Source organism: Canis lupus, chromosome 5 (genome assembly GCF_003254725.2).
Source record: "Canis lupus dingo isolate Sandy chromosome 5, ASM325472v2, whole genome shotgun sequence".
NCBI classification, from domain to species: domain Eukaryota; kingdom Metazoa; phylum Chordata; class Mammalia; order Carnivora; family Canidae; genus Canis; species Canis lupus.
In genome coordinates, this window is record NC_064247.1 from 56,014,952 (window position 1) to 56,034,815 (window position 19,864).

The 19,864-nt window shown below is 37.2% G+C and overlaps 1 protein-coding gene and 1 long non-coding RNA gene across 3 annotated transcripts in view; one reads left to right on the plus strand and one right to left on the minus strand.

Annotated features, from left to right (window-relative positions):
- SCP2 (sterol carrier protein 2) overlaps nucleotides 1-19,864 on the minus strand; it is a 103,831-nt gene that overhangs the window by 35,595 nt on the left and 48,372 nt on the right. Inside the window, 1 exon segment of the mRNA XM_035715891.2 lies at nucleotides 15,048-15,155. Within this exon segment, the coding sequence (XP_035571784.1) occupies nucleotides 15,048-15,155 (108 nt within the window).
- The window catches only part of LOC112647044 (uncharacterized), a 34,263-nt gene that overhangs the window by 6,202 nt on the left and 8,197 nt on the right, over nucleotides 1-19,864 (plus strand). The window lies entirely within an intron of this gene.

The following is a 19,864-nucleotide window of genomic DNA, read 5'->3' on the forward strand; positions in this document are numbered from 1 at the left end:
TGACATTTTAGAGTCAGTATTAGATTTAGGTCTTGCCAGTCATCATCCTAGGATGTATTTCTTTTGGTGACCTCTTACAGAGTAGAAGAGGAAAGCCATAATTTGAGTATGCTAGGTCTGGTCTCCTGCCTCAAATTTAATTTACTCTCTTTCCACTTTCATCCAAATCTTTAAAACCTATGTTTATAATACCTACAAAAGTATTAAAACATGTAAACAAAAATCACGATAGAATAATGTGTACCATTAAATATATCAAGAACAATGTGAATTCAGTAGGACAAATAATTATATCACATTGTAGGATCAGAACATTTTCAAATTAGAAAGGATCTAAGATCTCATCAAATCTCAGGCCCTAACAAATAGGCAGTTCCCCTTACAACATTCACATCAAATTGGTAACTTGTATTTTTCATACACAGCCTCTGGGCAAGGAAATACATGCTCTCAGGAAACAACCAATTCCACTTTTGGGAAGCTATGTGAGACAGTAATTTCCTACATCAGCCCCAAATCTAGCTTCCCATGAATTTTTCCCAATTCTTCCCACACTAGACAAGTTTATCCTCTCTACTCCATGCCACCTTTCAGATGTTAAAGGAACTATAATTTATTCAACCATCCCCTTTACATTTGCAAACTCTTGTACTGAGCACTGTTTAGGGTACAGAGACGAAGGAAATACAGATTATGCCTTTATAGGCTCAGTCAAATGGGGAGATTTTTTTTAAAAGCCACAAATGTCATTTGTACTATACAAATGACATTTGTACTATAAGTACAAATGTCAAAAAAGAAGCACTGAGAAAGTATAATGAGTTCAAAAAAGAGAAAGATTAATTCAATCTATGGAAAGGATAAAGAAATTAGGGAAAGCATCATAAGGCAAGTAACACTTGAGACGGACCTTGAAGATGGGCATTTCTCCAGAGGAAAAAGCATTAGTCAGTATAGTGGTTAAGAGCTTGGACTCTAGAAATACACTGTCTGGGTCTGAATCCTAACTTTGCCACTAGTTTGGTGACTTTGGGCAAGTTACTCTGTGCTTTTATTTTCCACTTTTATAAAATACAAAATCAGACATGAGAATTGAATGAAGAATACTTAGAACAGTGAGTGCCCAGCACTTTGCACCATGTAAATGTTTGCTGTTGTTGTTATTCAGAAAACATCAAAGATAAGAGTTTGCAGAGGTGAGGAATTAAAGATACCTGGGAAAAGCAAACAGTTCATTTTAACTTAAACATTTCAACATTTTGGTTTCACCCAAACACCCAGCTAGATATAAATGTTAGCACAAAACCTGGCCTGTGGTAGGCAATTAGTAAATCTTTATCCTGCTACTTTTCTTTCCCGTTTTCTTCTCCTCATAGTTCTAGTTTATATTTTGCCTGAATTTGTGCATTGTGCCTTGCATAATGATTATTTGCATGATCACATTACTTGTCTGTAGTATCCTTCCTGAGGGCAATGTTCTCTTGCATATCCTAGCCCTAGATCCCAAACCCAGCTGTGCAGGAGAAGCTCTTGGCAGGACTTAAAAACATACAAGTTGTTAGGCTCAACCAGAAAAAGGACAGAGTATTTCCAAGGGAGGGCAGGAGTATTATATATTTTTAAAAGCTATAGGAGATTCCGAATCAGTACATCAGTAGACACCATATTTGAGAACCAATCACTTAGATCACCCAGTGATAAAGTAGGCACACAATAAGCATTTGTCGAACTCTCATGGACTGAAAAATGGAAGATCAGGACCTAAAACTAGGTCAAAGCCATACAGAAAGGGCACTGAATGCCAGGCTTAATTAGCACAAAAGGCCAAACTAAATAACCAACTTTCAGCTTCAAAACAACAATCCCTTCTAAGAAGCTTTATCTTAAATCACTTTCATGCCTTTTCAGCAGATCACAAATATTAATATGCATTTTCAAAAACAGGGATAGCTAATAATAAGCTAAAGTCAAATTTTATTTATTCATTTCAAACAAGTGTTCAGTAAACTTTAATGCAATATCTATGAAAGCACATTAAAAACAAATAAAATATGATACTATTATTTGGATACTAACAATTTAAAAATCTAAGTTTTAATGTGATTTTTCTAATTGGAAAAATCTAAAAGGGCGGCACCTGGGTGGCACAGTCAGTTAAGCATCCAACTCTTGGTTTCAGCTCAGGTATGATCTCAGGATCATGAGATCAAGCCCTACATTGGGCTCCATGCTGAGTGCAGGACCTGTTTAAGACTCTCTCTTCCTCTGCCCTTCCCACTGCTCTGTCTCTCTCTCAAAGAAATAAGTACATCGAAAGAAAGAAAGAAAGAAAGAAAGAAAGAAAGAAAGAAAGAAAGAAAGAAAGAAAGAAAGAAAGAAGAAAGGAAGGAAGGAAGGAAGGAAGGAAGGAAGGAAGGAAGGAAGGAAGGAAGGAAGGAAGAAAGAAAGAAAGAAAGAAAGAAAGAAAGAAAGAAAGAAAGAAAGAAAGAAAGAAAGAAAGATCCAAAAGGAATCATGATTTTGAACTAACAATAAACAAAGTATTCACCTCAAATGCTTAAACCCTATTTTTTCCTATTACAGGTACTGTTATGGCAACTAGAAGCATTTTTTCATCCAGATCTGGAAAAGTTAAAATTGGAAACCATATCATGAAGCTTTAATTTTAAAGCTAATTTTCCAACACTGAGTTCCCACCAGAGTAGCAATATCTTACAATTAAACTAACACCATTTGTAGAAGAACACTACACACTGTCCCCACCCCATCATAAGTTGGTATGTTTTGGAAGCACTTAACTATTTTCTGATTTTCTTAGAATCCTATTGCAATTTGTTATCCAAGTAACCAGGGCAAAATATTTAAACTACTTCAGAGCTGTCATTCTGATACATTTTCCAAGAATCTGAATTCTTTCTTGACTATAGCTAATAGCCATGTGTCAGATTTACTTGAACTATATTCAAATCCTAAATATGTACCAAGTAAACATTTATACTTCAATAATTCCTTATCCCTATTCAGACTACAAATCAAATCAGCAAAATCAGTACGTTTTCCTCCCAAAATGCTACCCCTCCACTAACCATTATCCCTAATGATCGATAATAAAAGGAATATGTTACCGACAGCATTGACTAAAATATTAGAAAGGGTGGGGTGCCTGGATGCCTCAGTTAGCTGAACATCAGACTCTTGATCTCAGCTCAGGTCTTGATCTCAGGGTTGTGAGTTCAAGCCCTGCATTGAGATCTACGCTGGGGGTGGAGCCTAGTTAAGAAACAACAATCAATCCATCCATCAATCAATCAATAAAAATATCAGGTGTTTTATGTTAGCTTTTTAGTGCCAGGGTTAAGAAGCAGATGAACTGCCAAGACTGACAAAATTTCTTACATTTGATAAAAGAATCTAATGTTGACATTAGATTTAAAAAGAAGTATTCCTGGGGTGTCTGAGTGGCTCAGTCAGTTAACTGCCTTCAGCTCAGGTCATGATCTCAGGGTCCTAGGATCAAGCCCCACATCAGGCTCCCTGTTCAGTGGGGAGTATGCTGCTTCCTCTCCTTCTGCCCCTCCCCACTATGCTCAAGCTCTCTCTCTCCAATTAACAAATAAAATCTAAGAACAAAAACTTTACAAATTTGATGAATAAAACATTATATTATTTTTAAAAATATAAGTACACTCTATTGTTGAGACTATACATTGTATTATCTTTTTTGAAAAAATTTGGCAATGTCTTCCAATTTTTAAAGATATACTAATCTTTGACATAGTGAGTCCATTGTTTTGAATTTATCTTGATCTACGTGCAAAAGTATGCAAAGACCCAAGGATGCTTATCACAGCATTGTTTATAATAGAAAAATCGACACCACAAATATGTCTACTAGGTAGGGCTAGGTAAATTTCTTATAATGAAAATACTGTGCAGGCATTTAAAAAGTAAATAATATCTATAAGTGATAATATAAAAAGATTTTTAAGATGTAAGTAAAGCCATCTACAACATGGTAATATACATATATATAACACATACATATAACACATACATATAGAAAGGTTGTATATAGCCAAGATATGGAAGCCGCACATGTGTCTATCCATAGATGAATGGAGAAAGAAGATGTGGTATATACATATATACAATGAACTATTACTCGGCCATAAAACAGGATGATATCTTGCCACTCACAACAACAATACCTAGAAGGCATTATGCTAAGTGAAATAAGTCACACAGAGAAAGGCAAATACCATATGATATCACTTATGTATGGAATCTAAAAAACAAAACGAATGAACAAGTAAAAAGTAGAAACAGACCTATACATATAGAGAACAAACTGATGGTGCCAGAGGAAGGGGGTGGGGAGATGGGCTAAACGGGTGAAGGAGAATGGGAGACAGGCAGTTATGCAATGAATAAGTCATTGGGATAAAAGATACAGCATGGAGAATATAGTCAATGGTACTGTAATAGCATTGTATGGTGACAGATTGTAGCTACACTTGTGGTGAGCATAGCACAATGTATAGACTTGTCCAATCACTATGTGATACACTTGAAACTAATGTAACATTATGTGTCAACTATACTTTATAACAACAAAAAAGAAAGATTGTAAAAATCACACATAGAAATATACATTTCTAAAAGCATAACAATTTGGGAGAAAATACCAAAAAACTAATAAAAGAGGTTGACTCTAAGGAATAGAACTAAGGGTAGAAAGGAAGAGAAAGACATGTTAAATGTTAAATTTGTCATCCTGCTAGAATATTAAAAACCATATGACAATCCTGTGGAGAACTATTTGGCAGCTTTTTATACAGTTAAACATACATCTGCCCTCTGATTGACCTATTTTACTCTGAGTTACTAACCCAAGAGAAATGTAAAAGGTATGTCCATAAATAGGTTTGTACAAAAATGTTCATAGCATCCTTATTAATAATGGCCTCAAACAAGAAGGAACTCAAATATCCATCAATAGGAGAATGGATAAACAAACTGGTATATGGAATACTACTTGGCAATAACAAATGACGAACTATTGATACAAGAAAAATTTGTATTAGTCTTAGCCTAATTGAATGAGAAGGGTTTAGAGAATGGGGAAGATGTCTGAGGGAAGTCAAGGTTCGTCTATGTTGTAGCATCTATCAGTACTTCATTTCTTTTATGCTTACGAATATTTCATTGTATGAATATACCACATTTTGTTTATCCCTTTATTAGCTGATGACAGACATCTAGGTTGTTTTCATCTTTTTGGCTATTATAAATAATGCTGCTATAAACAATTGTGTTTTGTGAAAATGGTGTACTTTATTACATGAAAGTTACATCTCAATTTTAAGAAAGAATATGGATGTGAAAAATCATATTGTTACTACAAAGCATGATTTCTGAGTGTTTCAGTGAATGGCAGAACAAAAATATCTCAGAATGGCAAACAAGTTAATTATAATAAAAATATGTTCCTTCAGGGGTGAAAAAAGTTATGTCGATAAAAGCAACCTGAAATGCCACATTCATCTCCTGATGAAAACAAGTGTTTCATATGAGAGCGAAGAAGCTGTCTAAAAGAATTTAAATCACTATTTTTAATGTAAACTGCAGTTCTTTTTTTTTTTTTTTTTTTGGTCTTTTTCTAAATTTTAATTCCAGTAGGGTTAACATATAGTGTTATATTAGTTAGAGGTATACAATACAGTAATTCAGTAATCCTACACATTACTCAGGGCTCATCAAGGTAAGTTTACTCTTGGGGCACCTGAGTGGCACAGCCAGTGCCCAAATCTTGGTTTTGGCTCAAGGTCATGATCTCAGGGTTGTGAAATCAAGCCCTATGTCAGGCTTTGCGCTCAGCATGGAGTCTTCTTAAAAGACTCTCCCCCCAGACCCCCTAAAAAAGAAAAAAGACTCTCTCCCTTGGGGCACCTGGGTGGCTCAGTGGTTGAGCGTCTGCCTTTGGCTCAGGTCATGATCCCTGGGTCCTGGGATTGAGTCCCGCATCTGCTTCTCCCTCTGCCTATGTTTCTGCCTCTCTCTCTATCTCTCATGAATAAATAAATAAAATCTTAAAAAAAAAAAAAAAAAAACCTCTCTCTTTCCCTCTACCCTTCCTGACCCCCTGAACTCTCTTTCCCTCAAATAAATAAATCTCTAAAAATATATATTTACTCTTAATCCCCTCACCTATTTTACTCCCCCCCCACACACACACCCCTGCACTCTGATAACCATCTGTCTGTTCTTGGGCTGCTTCCATAATCTGGCTCTTGTATATACAGCTACAACAAACATAGGGGTGCATTTATCTTTTCAAATTAGTATTTGAGTCTCTTGTAGGCAGCATATACATGGGTCTTGCTTTTATATCCATTCCATCACCTTGTCTTTTGATTGTGGACTGTTTAGTCCATTTACATAAGGTAATTATTGATAGGTATGTATTTAGTGCCATTTTGTTACTTGTTTGATGTTTGTTTTTGTAGTTCTTCTCTGTTCCTTTCTTCTCTTGCTTTCTTCTCTCATGATTTGCTGGCTTTCCTTAGGGATATATATACCTGGATTCTTTTCTCTTTATTTTTGCTCATCTATTACTGGTTTTTTATTTGTGGTTACCAATAGGTTTATATATAACATTATGCACACAGCAGTCTTATTAAGTTCATGGTCACTTAAGTTTGAAGCTAATATTTACTCTTCTCCCCACCTTCACATTTTGGGTATAGGGTGTCACATTTCACATTCTTTTATTCTGTGAATACTTTGATTTTTATAGATATTTTTACTGCTTTTGTGCTTCCTACTTTTCTTATTCCTACTTATGGTCTTTCCTTTCCACCCAGAGTCCTCTTTAACATTTCTTGTAGGGCTGGTTTAGTGGTCAAGAATTCCTTTAACTTTTGTTTGTCTGGAAAATTCTTTATCTTTCTTTCTATTCTGAATGATAGCCTTCATAGATAGAATATTCTTGGCTGCAGGTTTTTTTTTCTTCCAGCATTTTGAATATATCATGCCACTCTTTTCTGGCCTGCAAAGTTTCTGCTGAAAAAAATCAACTAACAGTTTTCAGGGGTTTCCCTTGTATGTAACTTTTCTTTTTTCTTGATGATTTTAAAATTTTCTCTGTATCACTACTTTTTACATTTTAATTACTATGTATCTTGGTGCATCCCTCCTTGCATTGATTTTATTGCCTTCTGTATTTCCTAGATCTAGATTGCTGGTTTCCTTCCCCATACTTGGGGAAGTTTTCAGCTATTACTACTTCAAATAAATTTTCTGTCCCCTTTCCTCTCTTCTTCTGAGATCTCTATAATGCAAATGTTATTACACTTGTTGGGAGTCACTGAGTTCCCTATTTTCTTTTACTATTATTGATTTTTCTCTCTCCTCTTCATCTTGATTGCTTTCCATTATTCTGTCCTCCACATTGTTTATCCATTTTTATGCTTCCCCAATCTACTATTTATTCCATCTAGTGTATTTTTAATTTCAGTTTTGAGTTATCTCTGATTGGTTCTTTGTTATGTTATCTATCTCTGTTGAAGGTCTCACTGAAGTCCTCCACTCTTTTCTCAAGTTCAGTGAGTATTTTTACGACCATTACTTTTAAATCTCTATCAGGGATATTACTTTTCTCTGTTTTGTTTAGGTCTCTTGCTGTGATTTTTGTCTTGTTCTTTCATTTGGGACATATTCCTGTCTCCTTATTTAGTTTAACTCTGTGTCTGTTTCTTTTTATTTTTTTCTGTGTCTGTTTCTATGTGTCAGGAAAGTCAGCTACATCTCCTACTCTTGAATGTAGCGGCCTTATGAAGGAAAGGTCTTATTGTGCTCTGCAATGCAATGTCCCCTATTTACCAGAATCTGGTGTCTCTTATGTATGTTGCATGCATTGTACTGTTGTAGCTGAGCTGCTTTTGCCTTCGGTCCAATCCTCAGTAATGACTCTCTTTGCCTGCTGTGGACAGGGTTTGGTGCCTGTGTTGTTAGTGGGTCAGTCCTGAGCCACCTTGGGCTTAGTTGAGTCAAGAAATTTGTCAGAAATGCAGTAGCACCAAACTGCGGGGCACTTTCCCTGTGTTGTCTCCTGGGAAACATGGGTGGGCAGGACCTGCAGTGTGACCAGATGTCTGCCCCTAGCCCACTGCTAGGGCTATAGTTAGACTGGTGTGTGTGGTTATCTTCCCCTTTCCCCAGGGCAAGAGTAGCTCTGGAGTGGTGCTGGCTCCTTTTGGGGCTGCCTGCACACTGCCAGGCTGGTAGCACTACTTTGGATGGGCCACAGCCAACGGTGTATGGGAAAAGGCTGTTCCAGAGGAAAATGTGGGGGTTTGGCATGCAGTGTCGGCATGGTCTGTGCTGGTCTGCTGCAGAAGGGGACCTGTAGTCATCCTGTAAAATTCTTACCGAGGCTAGCTAGGTTGGAGGGGGCAGGTCTGTGAGGACTAGGTCTACAGTTAGCAAGCTAGGTGGAGAGTGTTGGCACTGTACTAGTTCACAGGTGTCCATGTGTCTAGGTTGGGGGTGAGGGCCAGGGAGGGAAATGGCACCTGCCAACTCTTTTGTTTTTAGAGAAGTCTCCCAAAGAACCCTGCCCCTCCAGCACATGCTCTAAGATTTGTAGGCAAATCTCCCCCCTATATACCCCAGGTGTTTTGCAAACTTCTGTTTCTATGCTGTATCTCCACAGAGCTGTATGTTGTGCTATCCCTTTAAGGGCTGGGACTCAGATTCCTATAACAATAGTGCAGAAATATTTATTATCACTCAGATTTTTCTATGTCCCATTAGCAAAAAATAAACACTGAAGTATGACGAACTTTTTTGAGGGCTAAAGAAAACAGTTTAGTATATTTACCAAACGCAGAAAAATCACTTTATAATGTCTGTGTAGCACTGGGATCAAAATTTACATAGAGAAATGGATGCCTTGAGGCTGTCATATTGGAAGAAATATTATTTTCCTTATAAATTAAAGATTGTTCTTTCCCCAAAATGGTTGTAAATTATTTTTCATGTTGTGATACAAACATGGATTTTATTACTAGCTACAAACAGTTAACTGGATCCATTTGGCTTTTCTTTTTGTAAAAATAATAGGAGGAGGATACTAGCAATTATTGTTTTTCTACTCTGTTTTGGGAATTCTGCTAAATGCTTTACATATGTATATTTCCTCATTTAATCCACAGAACAACCCTGTAAGGTAGATACTACATTTTATTCTCATTTTGCAGATCAAACAAACAACAAAAACTAGGAACAACAAAGTTATATACTGAAAAGAATGAAGAGGGTAGGATCAAATCCAAGACTTCTTTCATACAAAACACACACCTGCAACCGAGGTACATCCCCTGCATCTTCTTTTCCATTCACAGCCGCTGTTCCTAATCTGTGCTATTGTTGCTACTTTCCCACTTCTATTTCTTTCTGTATTCCCATGTATTTTCATGTATAATATTTCAATAAAATTGTTCCAGTATTGCCAATACCTTGATAATAGCCAAATCCAAAGGACTTTTTTCACTCTATCAATCTAACTTTTCTGACCTGACCACTTAACTTTTGAAACATTCCTCCTTTGGATAACTGACCAGGTCTCTTCATTATTCTTAAATGTCTCTTCCCCACTTACACCTTTAATTTTTATATCCCCTAGGACTGTATTCTTGGTCTTTGTCCTGGATTTGCCAACATAGCATTTCACATAGTATTTCCTCTGATTAAGAAGCTCGTTTAACAGCCTCAATGAATGAAATACAGAAAGAACACCTGCTCACAGCATTCATTGGGCTTACCATGTATTCTATCACCCTGAAGCAGTTGGTCTGAATAATGTAAAGGCCTTTGGAAGACTCTATAATTGTGCCAGCAATACTTTGCAGGGCTGGAGTCATATCCTCTAAAATACTGAACATGCTGGGGCACCTGGGTGGCTCAGTGGTTGAGGACCTATCTGCCTTTGGCTCAGGTCATGATTCCAAGGTCCTGGGATCAAGTCCCGCACTGGGCTCCCTTGCAGGGAGCCTGTTCTCCTTCTGCTTGTGTCTCTGCCTCTGTGTGTCTCTCATGAATAAACAAAATCTTTAAAATATATATATTGAATATGTTCTGAATTGATGGTGCTATTTCTCAACAGCCTGAATACAAAATGGATCACTATTATCCCTGATGATCCACTAGCAAAATTTTACTTGCCATTCTTGAAACTTTGGGCTCTGTTAGTTTAAAAGTCTTGAAAACAACAGTAGCTTCACTGCAGTGAAAGAAGAGCTTGGTACCTGGCTTTTACTGCTGTATACATTTGACAAATGTATAACCACATGTGGCCACCATTGTAGGATGATATAGAACAATCTCATGCCCTAAAAATGCTCTATGCTATACCTACTCTTCCCTCCCTCTCCCCTAACCCATGATCTTTCTATATTTCCCTAGTTTTGCCTTTTCTAGAATGTCATATATTTGGAATTATATAGCATGTAAACTTTTCAGTTTGGCTTCTTTCACCTAAATAATATGCACTTAAAGTTCTTCCATGTCCATTCATCACTTGATTAACTATTATTTTTTTATTTTTAGCAATGAATATTACATTGGCTGTACCAGCATTTATTTATTCATTTACCTTTTGAGGGACATTCTGATTGCCTCTAAGTTTTGTCAGTTAAAAAGAAAGCTGCTATAAACGTCCATGTGCAGTTTTTGTGTGGACGTAAGTTTTCAACTCATTTGGGTGAATGTCAATGAGGACAGCTGCTGAATTTTGTGATGGGGGATGATTCATTTCTTTTTGATTAAGTTTTTTTTAAATCCAATATAATTAACATACAGAGTTACATTAGTTTCAGGTGTACATTATAGTGATTGAACAATTCTAGGGACACCTGGGTGACTCAGCAATTGAGCGTCTGCCTTTGGCTGAGGGTGTGATCCTGGGGTCCTGGGATCGAGTCCCACGTCAGGCTCCTGCATGGAGCCCGCTTCTCCCTCTGCCTGTGTCTCTGCCTCTCTCTCTCTCTCTCTCTCTGTGCTCTCATGAATAATAAACGAAATCTTTAAAACAAACAAAAAAACCAATTCTACACATTAGTCAGTGCTCATCATGTTTCATTTTGCAAAAACTTGCCAACATTTGGTGTTGTCATCATTTTGGACTTTGAACATTCTAATATGTATGTAGAGGCATCCTGTAGTTTTAATTTGAAATTCTCTAATGACACATAATGTCGAAGATCTTTCCATATGCATATTTGCCATTGTATATCATCTTTGGTGAGGTATCTGGGTCTTTTGCCCAATTTTTAATCATATTGTTCATTTTCTCATTATTTACTTTTAAGAGCTCTTTATATATTCTAGATAATAGTCCTTTAGCAGCTACAACTTTGGCAAATATTTTCTCCCTGTCTGTGGCTTGTCCCCTTATCCTCTTAAAATTTTGTCTTTTCAAACCCTCTTTTTCTTTATTATTTCCTTCTTGTGTGTTACATAGGTATTTCTAGAATATCATTTTCATTCTTGTCATTTTACTATATAATTTTTCACTATATATCTTTACTATATATTTTAAAGTTATTTTTTAGTGGTTGCTCTAGGGATTAAAATACCTTAATTTATAGCAACCTAGTTTGGATTAATACCAACTTAATTTCAATAGTATACAAAAACATTAGCTTTGCTCCCTCCACTCTTCTTTGTGTTGTTACTGTCATACAAATTATATCTTTCTGCAATGTATGCCTATTGACTCAGATTATTGCTTCATAGTATTGGATAGGAGGGGAGAAACTGACTAAAGACTACACTTATATTGTTCTTATATTTATCAATTTGGTTACATTTATTAATGCTCTTTACTTCATATGCTCTTTATTTCACGGTCTAGTGCTCTTTCATTTCAGTCTGAATGACTTTATAAAGTATTTCATATAGGGGAGGTCTAGTGATAAATTCTCTCAACTTTTATCTGAGAATATCTTCACTTCTTCATTTTTAAAGGGTGCATCAGGGACGCCTGGGTGGCTCAGCGGTTGAGCGTCTGCCTTCAGCTCAGGGCGTGATCCTGGAGTCCTGGGATTGAGTCCCATTTCAGGATCCCCACAAGGAGATTGCTTCTCCCTCTGCCTCTCTATGTGTGTCTCTCATGAATAAATAAAATCTTAAAAAACAAGTGGGGGTGTTTCACTGAACACAGAATTCTTACTTAGCGCTTTCTTTCATCACACTGCCTCAACGGTTTCTGAAAAGAAATCAGATGCTAGGCATGCCTGGGTGGCTCAGATGGCTAAGCGTCTGCCTTCAGCTCAGGTCATAATCCCAGGGTCCTGGGATCAAGCCCCACATCGGGCTCCCCGATCAGTGGGGAGTCTGCTTCTCCCTCTCCGTCTGCCCCTTCCCCTACTCACGTTCTCTCTCTCTCTCGGTATCTCTCTGTCTCAAATAAATAAATAAAATCTTAAAAAACAACAACAAAGTCCCCTGTTAAGCCTCACTGAGGACTGCTTCTACAGGATGAATCTTCTCTGTTTTCAATATTCTGTCTTTGCTTCCAACACTTTGACTATGATGTGTCTAAGCATAAATCCCTTTGAGGTAGTCCTATTTGAAGTTGTTGAACAAGAATATAAATGTTTTTTTCCTCAAGTTTGGGGAGTTACCAGCCATTATTCCTTCAAATACCTTCTCTGTCCCTTTCTTTCCTTCTGGGGCTATTATTGTGTATACATTGTTAGAGTTGCTGCGGTCCCACAGGTCTCTGAGGCTCTCCATTTTTCTTCACTTTTTTTTTTTTTTTTTCTGTTCCTTAGCCTGGATAATTTCAACTGACCTACCTTAAAGTTCACTTATTTTTTATTCTGCCTATTTAAATTTGGTGTTAAGCTCCCCTAGTGAATTTTTCATTCCACTTACTGTAATCCTCAAAACCAGAATTTATTTGGTTCTTTTCTATCATTTCTACCTAGTAATTGCTATTCTCTGGTGATATACTGTGATATCTTCCTTTAGTTCTTTATATATAGTTTTCCTTTAGTTCTTTGAACACACTTAAGTAGATGACTGTCTCTGTCTAGTAAATCCATAATTTGAGCTACTTCAGTTTCTATTGACTGCCTTCCTCCTCCTGTGTATGGGCCATATTTTCTTGTTTCTTTGTATGTCTCATAGTTTTTTGTTGAAAACTAATATTTTATATAATATAACATGGCAAATCTAGAAATCACATTCTTCCCCTTTCCCAGAGTTTGTTGTTGTTGACCTAGGGACTTTACCAAACTAATTCAGTTTTTTCTTTAAGTTTTTTGATTGGGTTGTTTGGCCATTTGTTATCAGTACCTCAGGCAGCTATGTGGTTAAGCCAGTTGTTGCTAACTGTTCTTAACAAATGACTTTGAAGAAAATACTCTTTGCACTGCACAAGTTCTCTGTCAGGTTATAAAAAGACAAGCTTTTTAAGAATGTTTTACCAGGCAACTGCCAGACAGGTCAGATAAGGACAATTTTTTGGAATGGGGCTTTAAAAGAGCTCCAACTCCATTATGATTCCTCCAGTGCCAGCTAGGCTGATGATTGCAGGCTGCTCTTTTCAAGACTACCATGGAGCTGAAGAAAGGGGGAGTGGTATTAGAACAAGTCAAAATGCCATAAAGTTCAGTATTCTTATGGAGAGTCATCTGTTTGTTTTTTAAAATGTTCCCCCAAATTGTTGTCTTTGGTTAATTTCCAAACTTGATCTTGACAATTTCTGCAAGTGTTCTCAGAACTTTTATAAAGGAGAGCATTTGTCAGATGTTGTTATTCCATCACTCCCAATGATACTCTCATTCCCCTCATTTTCAGATTACTTTGAAATATATTAGACTGTTTAAAGAAATAATAACAACAGTATACAGTGGGGTTTATTACATATTTAGAAGTGTATAGATATATGCTGTTGTAAAAACCCCTTGTATTATATGTGAAATGGCATAACATTAATTGAAGGTAGACTGTGGTTAATTTAAAGATGCATGTTGTAGATCCTAGAGCAACCACTAAAAAATAGGAAAAACAAATAATTCAATAGAAGAGAGAAAATAAAATGCTATAAAATACCCAATTAATTAAAATACAGCATGAAAAAGAGAAAAGACCCAAAGAACAAATAAGACAAAATAAATAGCAAGGTGGCACATTATCCTGCAACTATTTATGTATGCATACCTGTCTACTTATCTTTTGATCTTTATCTATCTACATCTATTTTCTCCAATACTAAATTTCAGTGATAAACAGAAACAAACCAAAGTTAATTCCTGTAATGGATACACTATTAATTCTAACTTCTTTATTTGGAATTTGCAATAATTTATCAAAATTTTAATTAATATCTGACAATAAGAAAAAAATACAAAGCTCACCTATCTTCATAACAATAAATCCCAGATATTAGTGCTAAATTATTTTATAAACTGTACAATTTCATTCTACAATTAAGGAAACTAAAAGTCAAAGTGATTAATTGACAAATTAATTAATCAAAACGGTCACATGGCCAGTCAGCAGTAGAGCCCCAGTAAAATTCTTATTTCATAACTTCTAGTCTGGTTCTCTCAAGAAAAAAAATCTACATGTAACACCAACGACATCTACAACTATATGCAAATAATGTGCCCATTTCGAATTATTCTTATCTAGCAGGTCTAGCAAGATCTCTATTTGAAACATTTTAAGTTAAACCTTATACCTATTTAAAAGTAATCAAACTTTTAAAATATATATATACTGTTGAATTTCAAGTTTCAACTAATTCAAATTCTCATCAGTTATTATTGAAGTACACTGTACTTAAACTTTAAAAAAAATAAATTAAAATTAAAATTAAAAAAAAGAAACTTTAAAATACTGTGACTAAACAATCATTTAAAGCACTGGCTACCATGTTCAGAGAATACGATCTTTCATCCAAATCAATGGCTAAACCATTCATACTTATGTGAAATATGATAACAAAAAATCAGGAAATCTGTTTGTAGAATTACCTGTAGCTCCCAGTGGATGTCCCTTTGAAATTAATCCACCGCTAGGATTTATGACCCACTTTCCTCCATAAGTATTATCTCCCCTATCAACCAGTTCTCCACCTCGTCCTAGAGAAGGAAAAATAATATTCATAAAGGTTAAAAATAACATTGGACCAGGGGTGCCTGGGTGATTCAGTTAAGCATCTGATTCTTTTTTTTTTAAAGATTTTATTTATTTTATTCATTAGACACACATTGGGGGGTGGGCAGAGACACAGGCAGAGGGAGAAGCAGGCTCCATGCAGGGAACCCGACGTGGGACTTGATCAATCCCTTGGCTGAAGGTGGAGCTAAACCGCTGAGCCACCCAGGCTGCCCAGCATCTGATTCTTGATCTCAGCTCAAGTCTTGAGCTTTTGTTTGTGAGATCAAGCCCCTTGGGCTCCACACTGGGCATGGAGCCTAAAAAAAAACAAGACAAAGCAAACAAACAAACAAAAACATTGGATCAAATAATATGTTTTGTTTTTTTAATTTCAATATAGCCAAGAATTTCTTATAGCAAACATTTCTTAATAGTTCAAACATTGGGGTACCTGGGTGGCTCAGTCAGTTAAACAACCACCTTCAGCTCAGGTCATGATGGTTCTTGCTCAAGGGGAACTTACTTTTCCCTCTCCCTTTCCCCCTGTCTGCCACTTCCCCTGCTTGTGCTCACCTTCTCTGTCAAATAAATAGATAAATAATAAAAACCCAGCTCAAATATCAAATTCATAAAAGCACTTCTAAAACTTGCACAATAGGGGCATCTGAATGGCTCAGTTGGTTAAGCAGCTGACTCTTGATTTCAGCTCAGGTCCTGATCTCAGGGTTGCGAGCCAGCATCAGGCTCCACATTGGGCATGGAGCCTGCTTAAGATTCTTTCTCTCTTCCTCTCTCTCTCTCTCTCTCTCTCTCTCTCTCTTTCTCCCTCTCCCTCTGCCTCTCCCCTCTTGCTCACGACCTCTTTCTAAAAAAAGAAAAAAGTTACATAATAAATATTGAGTAATAAAGATTTATATTTTCAGAACATTTCATGCATGAAACAGAGCTCTTAATAGTTCCTAAGAGTTCTCTGGCTTCCAAAATAGCTACAACTAAAATAGAGACTCAGAGAACCTGAAGAATGAAACTGGATATAATACTATAACTAATATAATTATATTAGTTTAAAAACCCATCATTTTGGGATCCCTGGGTGGCTCAGCAGTTTAGCGCCTGCCTTCGGCCCAGGGAGTGATCCTGGAGTCCCAGGATCGAGTCCCACATCAGGCTCCCTGCATGGAGCCTGCTTCTCCCTCTGCCTGTGTCTCTGCCTCTCTCTCTCTCTCTCTCTCTCTCTCTGTCTCTCTCTCTCTCTGTCTCTCTCTCTCTCTGTCTCTCATGAATAAATAAAATCTTAAAAAAAAAACATCATTTTGCCCAATATTTTCATTTCCATTTTTAAAAAATATTTTATTTATTTACTTGAGAGAGAGAGAAATAGCACAAGTAGGGGAGAGGGGCAGAGGGAGAAGTAGACTCCCCACTGAGTGGGGAGCCCGACCTGATGCAGGGGCTTGAACCCAGTGATGAGGGAACAGAGGACTAGCTGGGGACAAAGCACACTGACAAGTCCTTGAAACAGACAAAGAGACATTCCTCTACAGACTCAACTGCCTCAATGTTTATACTTTGCTAAGGGCAAAAGGCAATCTTAGCCTGACCCCCAGGAGCCTGTAAGTCTACTTTAACATACAAAAATTCCTTTAGAAATTTCCTTTATCTCTAAGCTCCCAAGATAAATGTTGGCAATCATCCTCCAAACACATGGCCCACCAATACACATCTGAAGGGTCTCATGACTCAAGTTTTATTAGACGATAATAAGTGACCTTTTCCCAACAATTAGCCCCCTCAAGGTCCTGGAAACCTTGCTTCCAAAATTCCTTAGAGAGTACAGCTATCCTCAAAACCTTCCCAACTCCCAGGTATATAATCAGCCACCCCTCATAGGCCCGAGGCAGCAGTTTTTTCTGCCCAGGGGTCCTGTCCCTGTGCTTTAATAAAACCACCAGTTTGCACCAAAGATGTCTCAAGAATTCTTTCTTGGTCGTGGGCTCTGGACCTCACCTATATTCCAAAACTTCATCACCAGGACCCTGGGATCATGACCCCAGCTGAAGGCAGACACTTAGCCACTTAACCAACTGAGCCACCAAGGTGCCCCCACTTCCATTTTCAGCTGCACTGTTATATAAACATTCTTTGTAGATGGAAGGGATAACGTAGGGGGTGGCGGAAGGGCAGGGGACATGAAATGAAGGGCAATGGCTGAAAATACTGTTAAGACATAAATGCAAGCTTAAAAGAAAATGAAAATTACATGCTTGATAATTTCAACATTCCTATCAATTCTCTGGTCATTCTTCCAGGTTGTTAAGAAGTAAATTAAAATGAATGCATTGTATAAAATATTCTTCCAGCTAGAATATAATGAAGTGGAATCTCCAAATAAAGATGATACAGGTGGTTCTGGCACCATCAGAGGTAGCTAATAACTTTTAAGTATTCACCCTGTGTCAGGCATTGTTGTAATTATTTTCCATATATTTACATAATTTAACCCTCAACCCCGAGAAGCAGGTATTATTCTCATTTTATAGGAAACGGACACAAAGAACTTAAGTAACCAGCCCAAGGAAACAGTAGGGGATCAATCTAGGGTTAATCATCAGGTAGCCTGGCTCCATAGCTTTCCTTAATCAATATATTTTATTGCCTTCAAAAACCAAAGAGTTTCTCCATTGGTAAACTGAAATACATATAAGAATTTTTTATGGGACAGCCCCGGTGGCTCAGAGGTTTAACGCCACCTCCAGCCTGGGGTGTGATCCTGGAGACCTGGGATTGAGTCCCACGTCAGGCTCCGTGCATGGAGCCTGCTTCTCCCTCTGCCTGTGTCTCTGCCCCCCACCCCCCGTGTGTCTCTTATGAATAAATAAAATCTTTTTTTTAAAAAAAAAGATTTTTTTATGACTGATACTTTTTTTTTTATTTTATTTTTAAGTAACCTCTATCCCTTATGTGGGGCTCGAACTCACAATCCCACGATCAAGAGTTGCATGCTCCTTTGAGCCAGCCAGGCATCCCTATGACTAACACTTCTAATTTTACTTTAAATCTAGGTTGTAGATTAAAAACCACCTATTGAGGCATTCTTTTATTTTTTTTATATATTTCTGACATAGAACCTGATACAAGGCTCTGGTCATAACAGGTATTCTATCTGCTATTACAGCTTTTAAAACTCCTCCAAGTATTGTTACTGTACCAAGTAATACCAGACTGGACACAAATCAACCCCAAGAAATGAATAATTCACTGCGTGTTTTCTTTGATAATATATATAATTCTATTAAATATTGGAAGATTCTACTAGGAAGTTATCTTGAACTCATCATCTAAAAGTGGTAAGAAAATAAATGGAAGGCAATCATTGTGCCTATTATGTGCCAAAAACTGCCCTGGGAACTTAGGGATACAAGAGTAAATGAAACAAACATCCCCGCTCTCATGGAGTTTACTTCATTGTCAGGAGAGATGTGAGGAAGAGACAGATAATATGTAATGTAAGTAAGATATATAATAGAGTTGTGGTAAGTGCCATGGGGGAAAAAAAGGCAGGAAAGGATGTGTAAGGAGTTCACATTTTAAAACAAGTAATTGGAGAAAGCTCCCACTGAGAAGGTGAAATTTGGTCAAAGATCTAAAAGGAATAAAGGAACAAACAATACGGAGATATGTGAAGAAAGGCCCTGAGCTAGGAATAGGCCTAGAGTGTTTGAAGAAGGAGGCTCATGTATCTGTTGCAAAGTAAAAGAACCAGAGATGTGGAAGTCAGAGAGACAGCAGAGGGAACTAAAGAGAAAAGATCACATTTGGCTTTTACTTCTGAATGAGATGAACAGAGGAATGACATCAATCTGTGCTATGCTTTTAACAGGATCATTAAAGATTCATTATAGAGAACAGAGTGTAAGGAGACAAGGCAGAAGCAGACCAGTTATGAGACTACTACAATAACGTACAGGAGAAATAATGGTGGTCTGGACTACGCTGTTAGTGATTAAAAAAAATCGATAGGATATAGTTAGATTCTGCATATACTTAGACGGCAGAGTCCATAGCCAACAGGACTTGGGAACAGATTCAATGGGAGCTGTGAGAGAAAGAAAGGAACTGGAGCTACCTGGAGAATGGGGAAGACTGAAGAAGGAAGAAGTCTGGGTCACATCAGAAGTTCAGTTTGGACTTAGGTTTGGGATGCTAATGAGACATCCAAAATATCCCTGAAAATTGGGCAGTTAAACATATGAGCCTAGAGATCAGGGAAGTGGCTTAAGCTGGGGATATAATTTTAAAAATCATCATCATATATCAAAGTGTATACATATTTAAAACCTTGAAATTGGGTTCCAGTTCCACCAAGGAACATAGATTCACTATAGCCTGTGTCTCCTACTGTTTACAACTAAAAACATTGGGTAAATACAAAAAACAACTAGCTGAAGACTCTGAAAAGTAAACAAAAACAGAATAATAACAGAAGGAGTTAAAACTTGGAGAACCCCCTTGGTGAGTTTCAAGTTTTCTCATTTTAGGCTCTCACAACAACTTTGGTCCAAGGGTGAGCACAGTCCTGGAGCAGACTGGCAGCAGGACAGCACTACCTCTAACAAAAACCCCATCTTTCTAACCAGAGGGACCAGGAAAAGAAATCCATACCAGGTCAGAGAGTAAGAGAGAAAGCTCA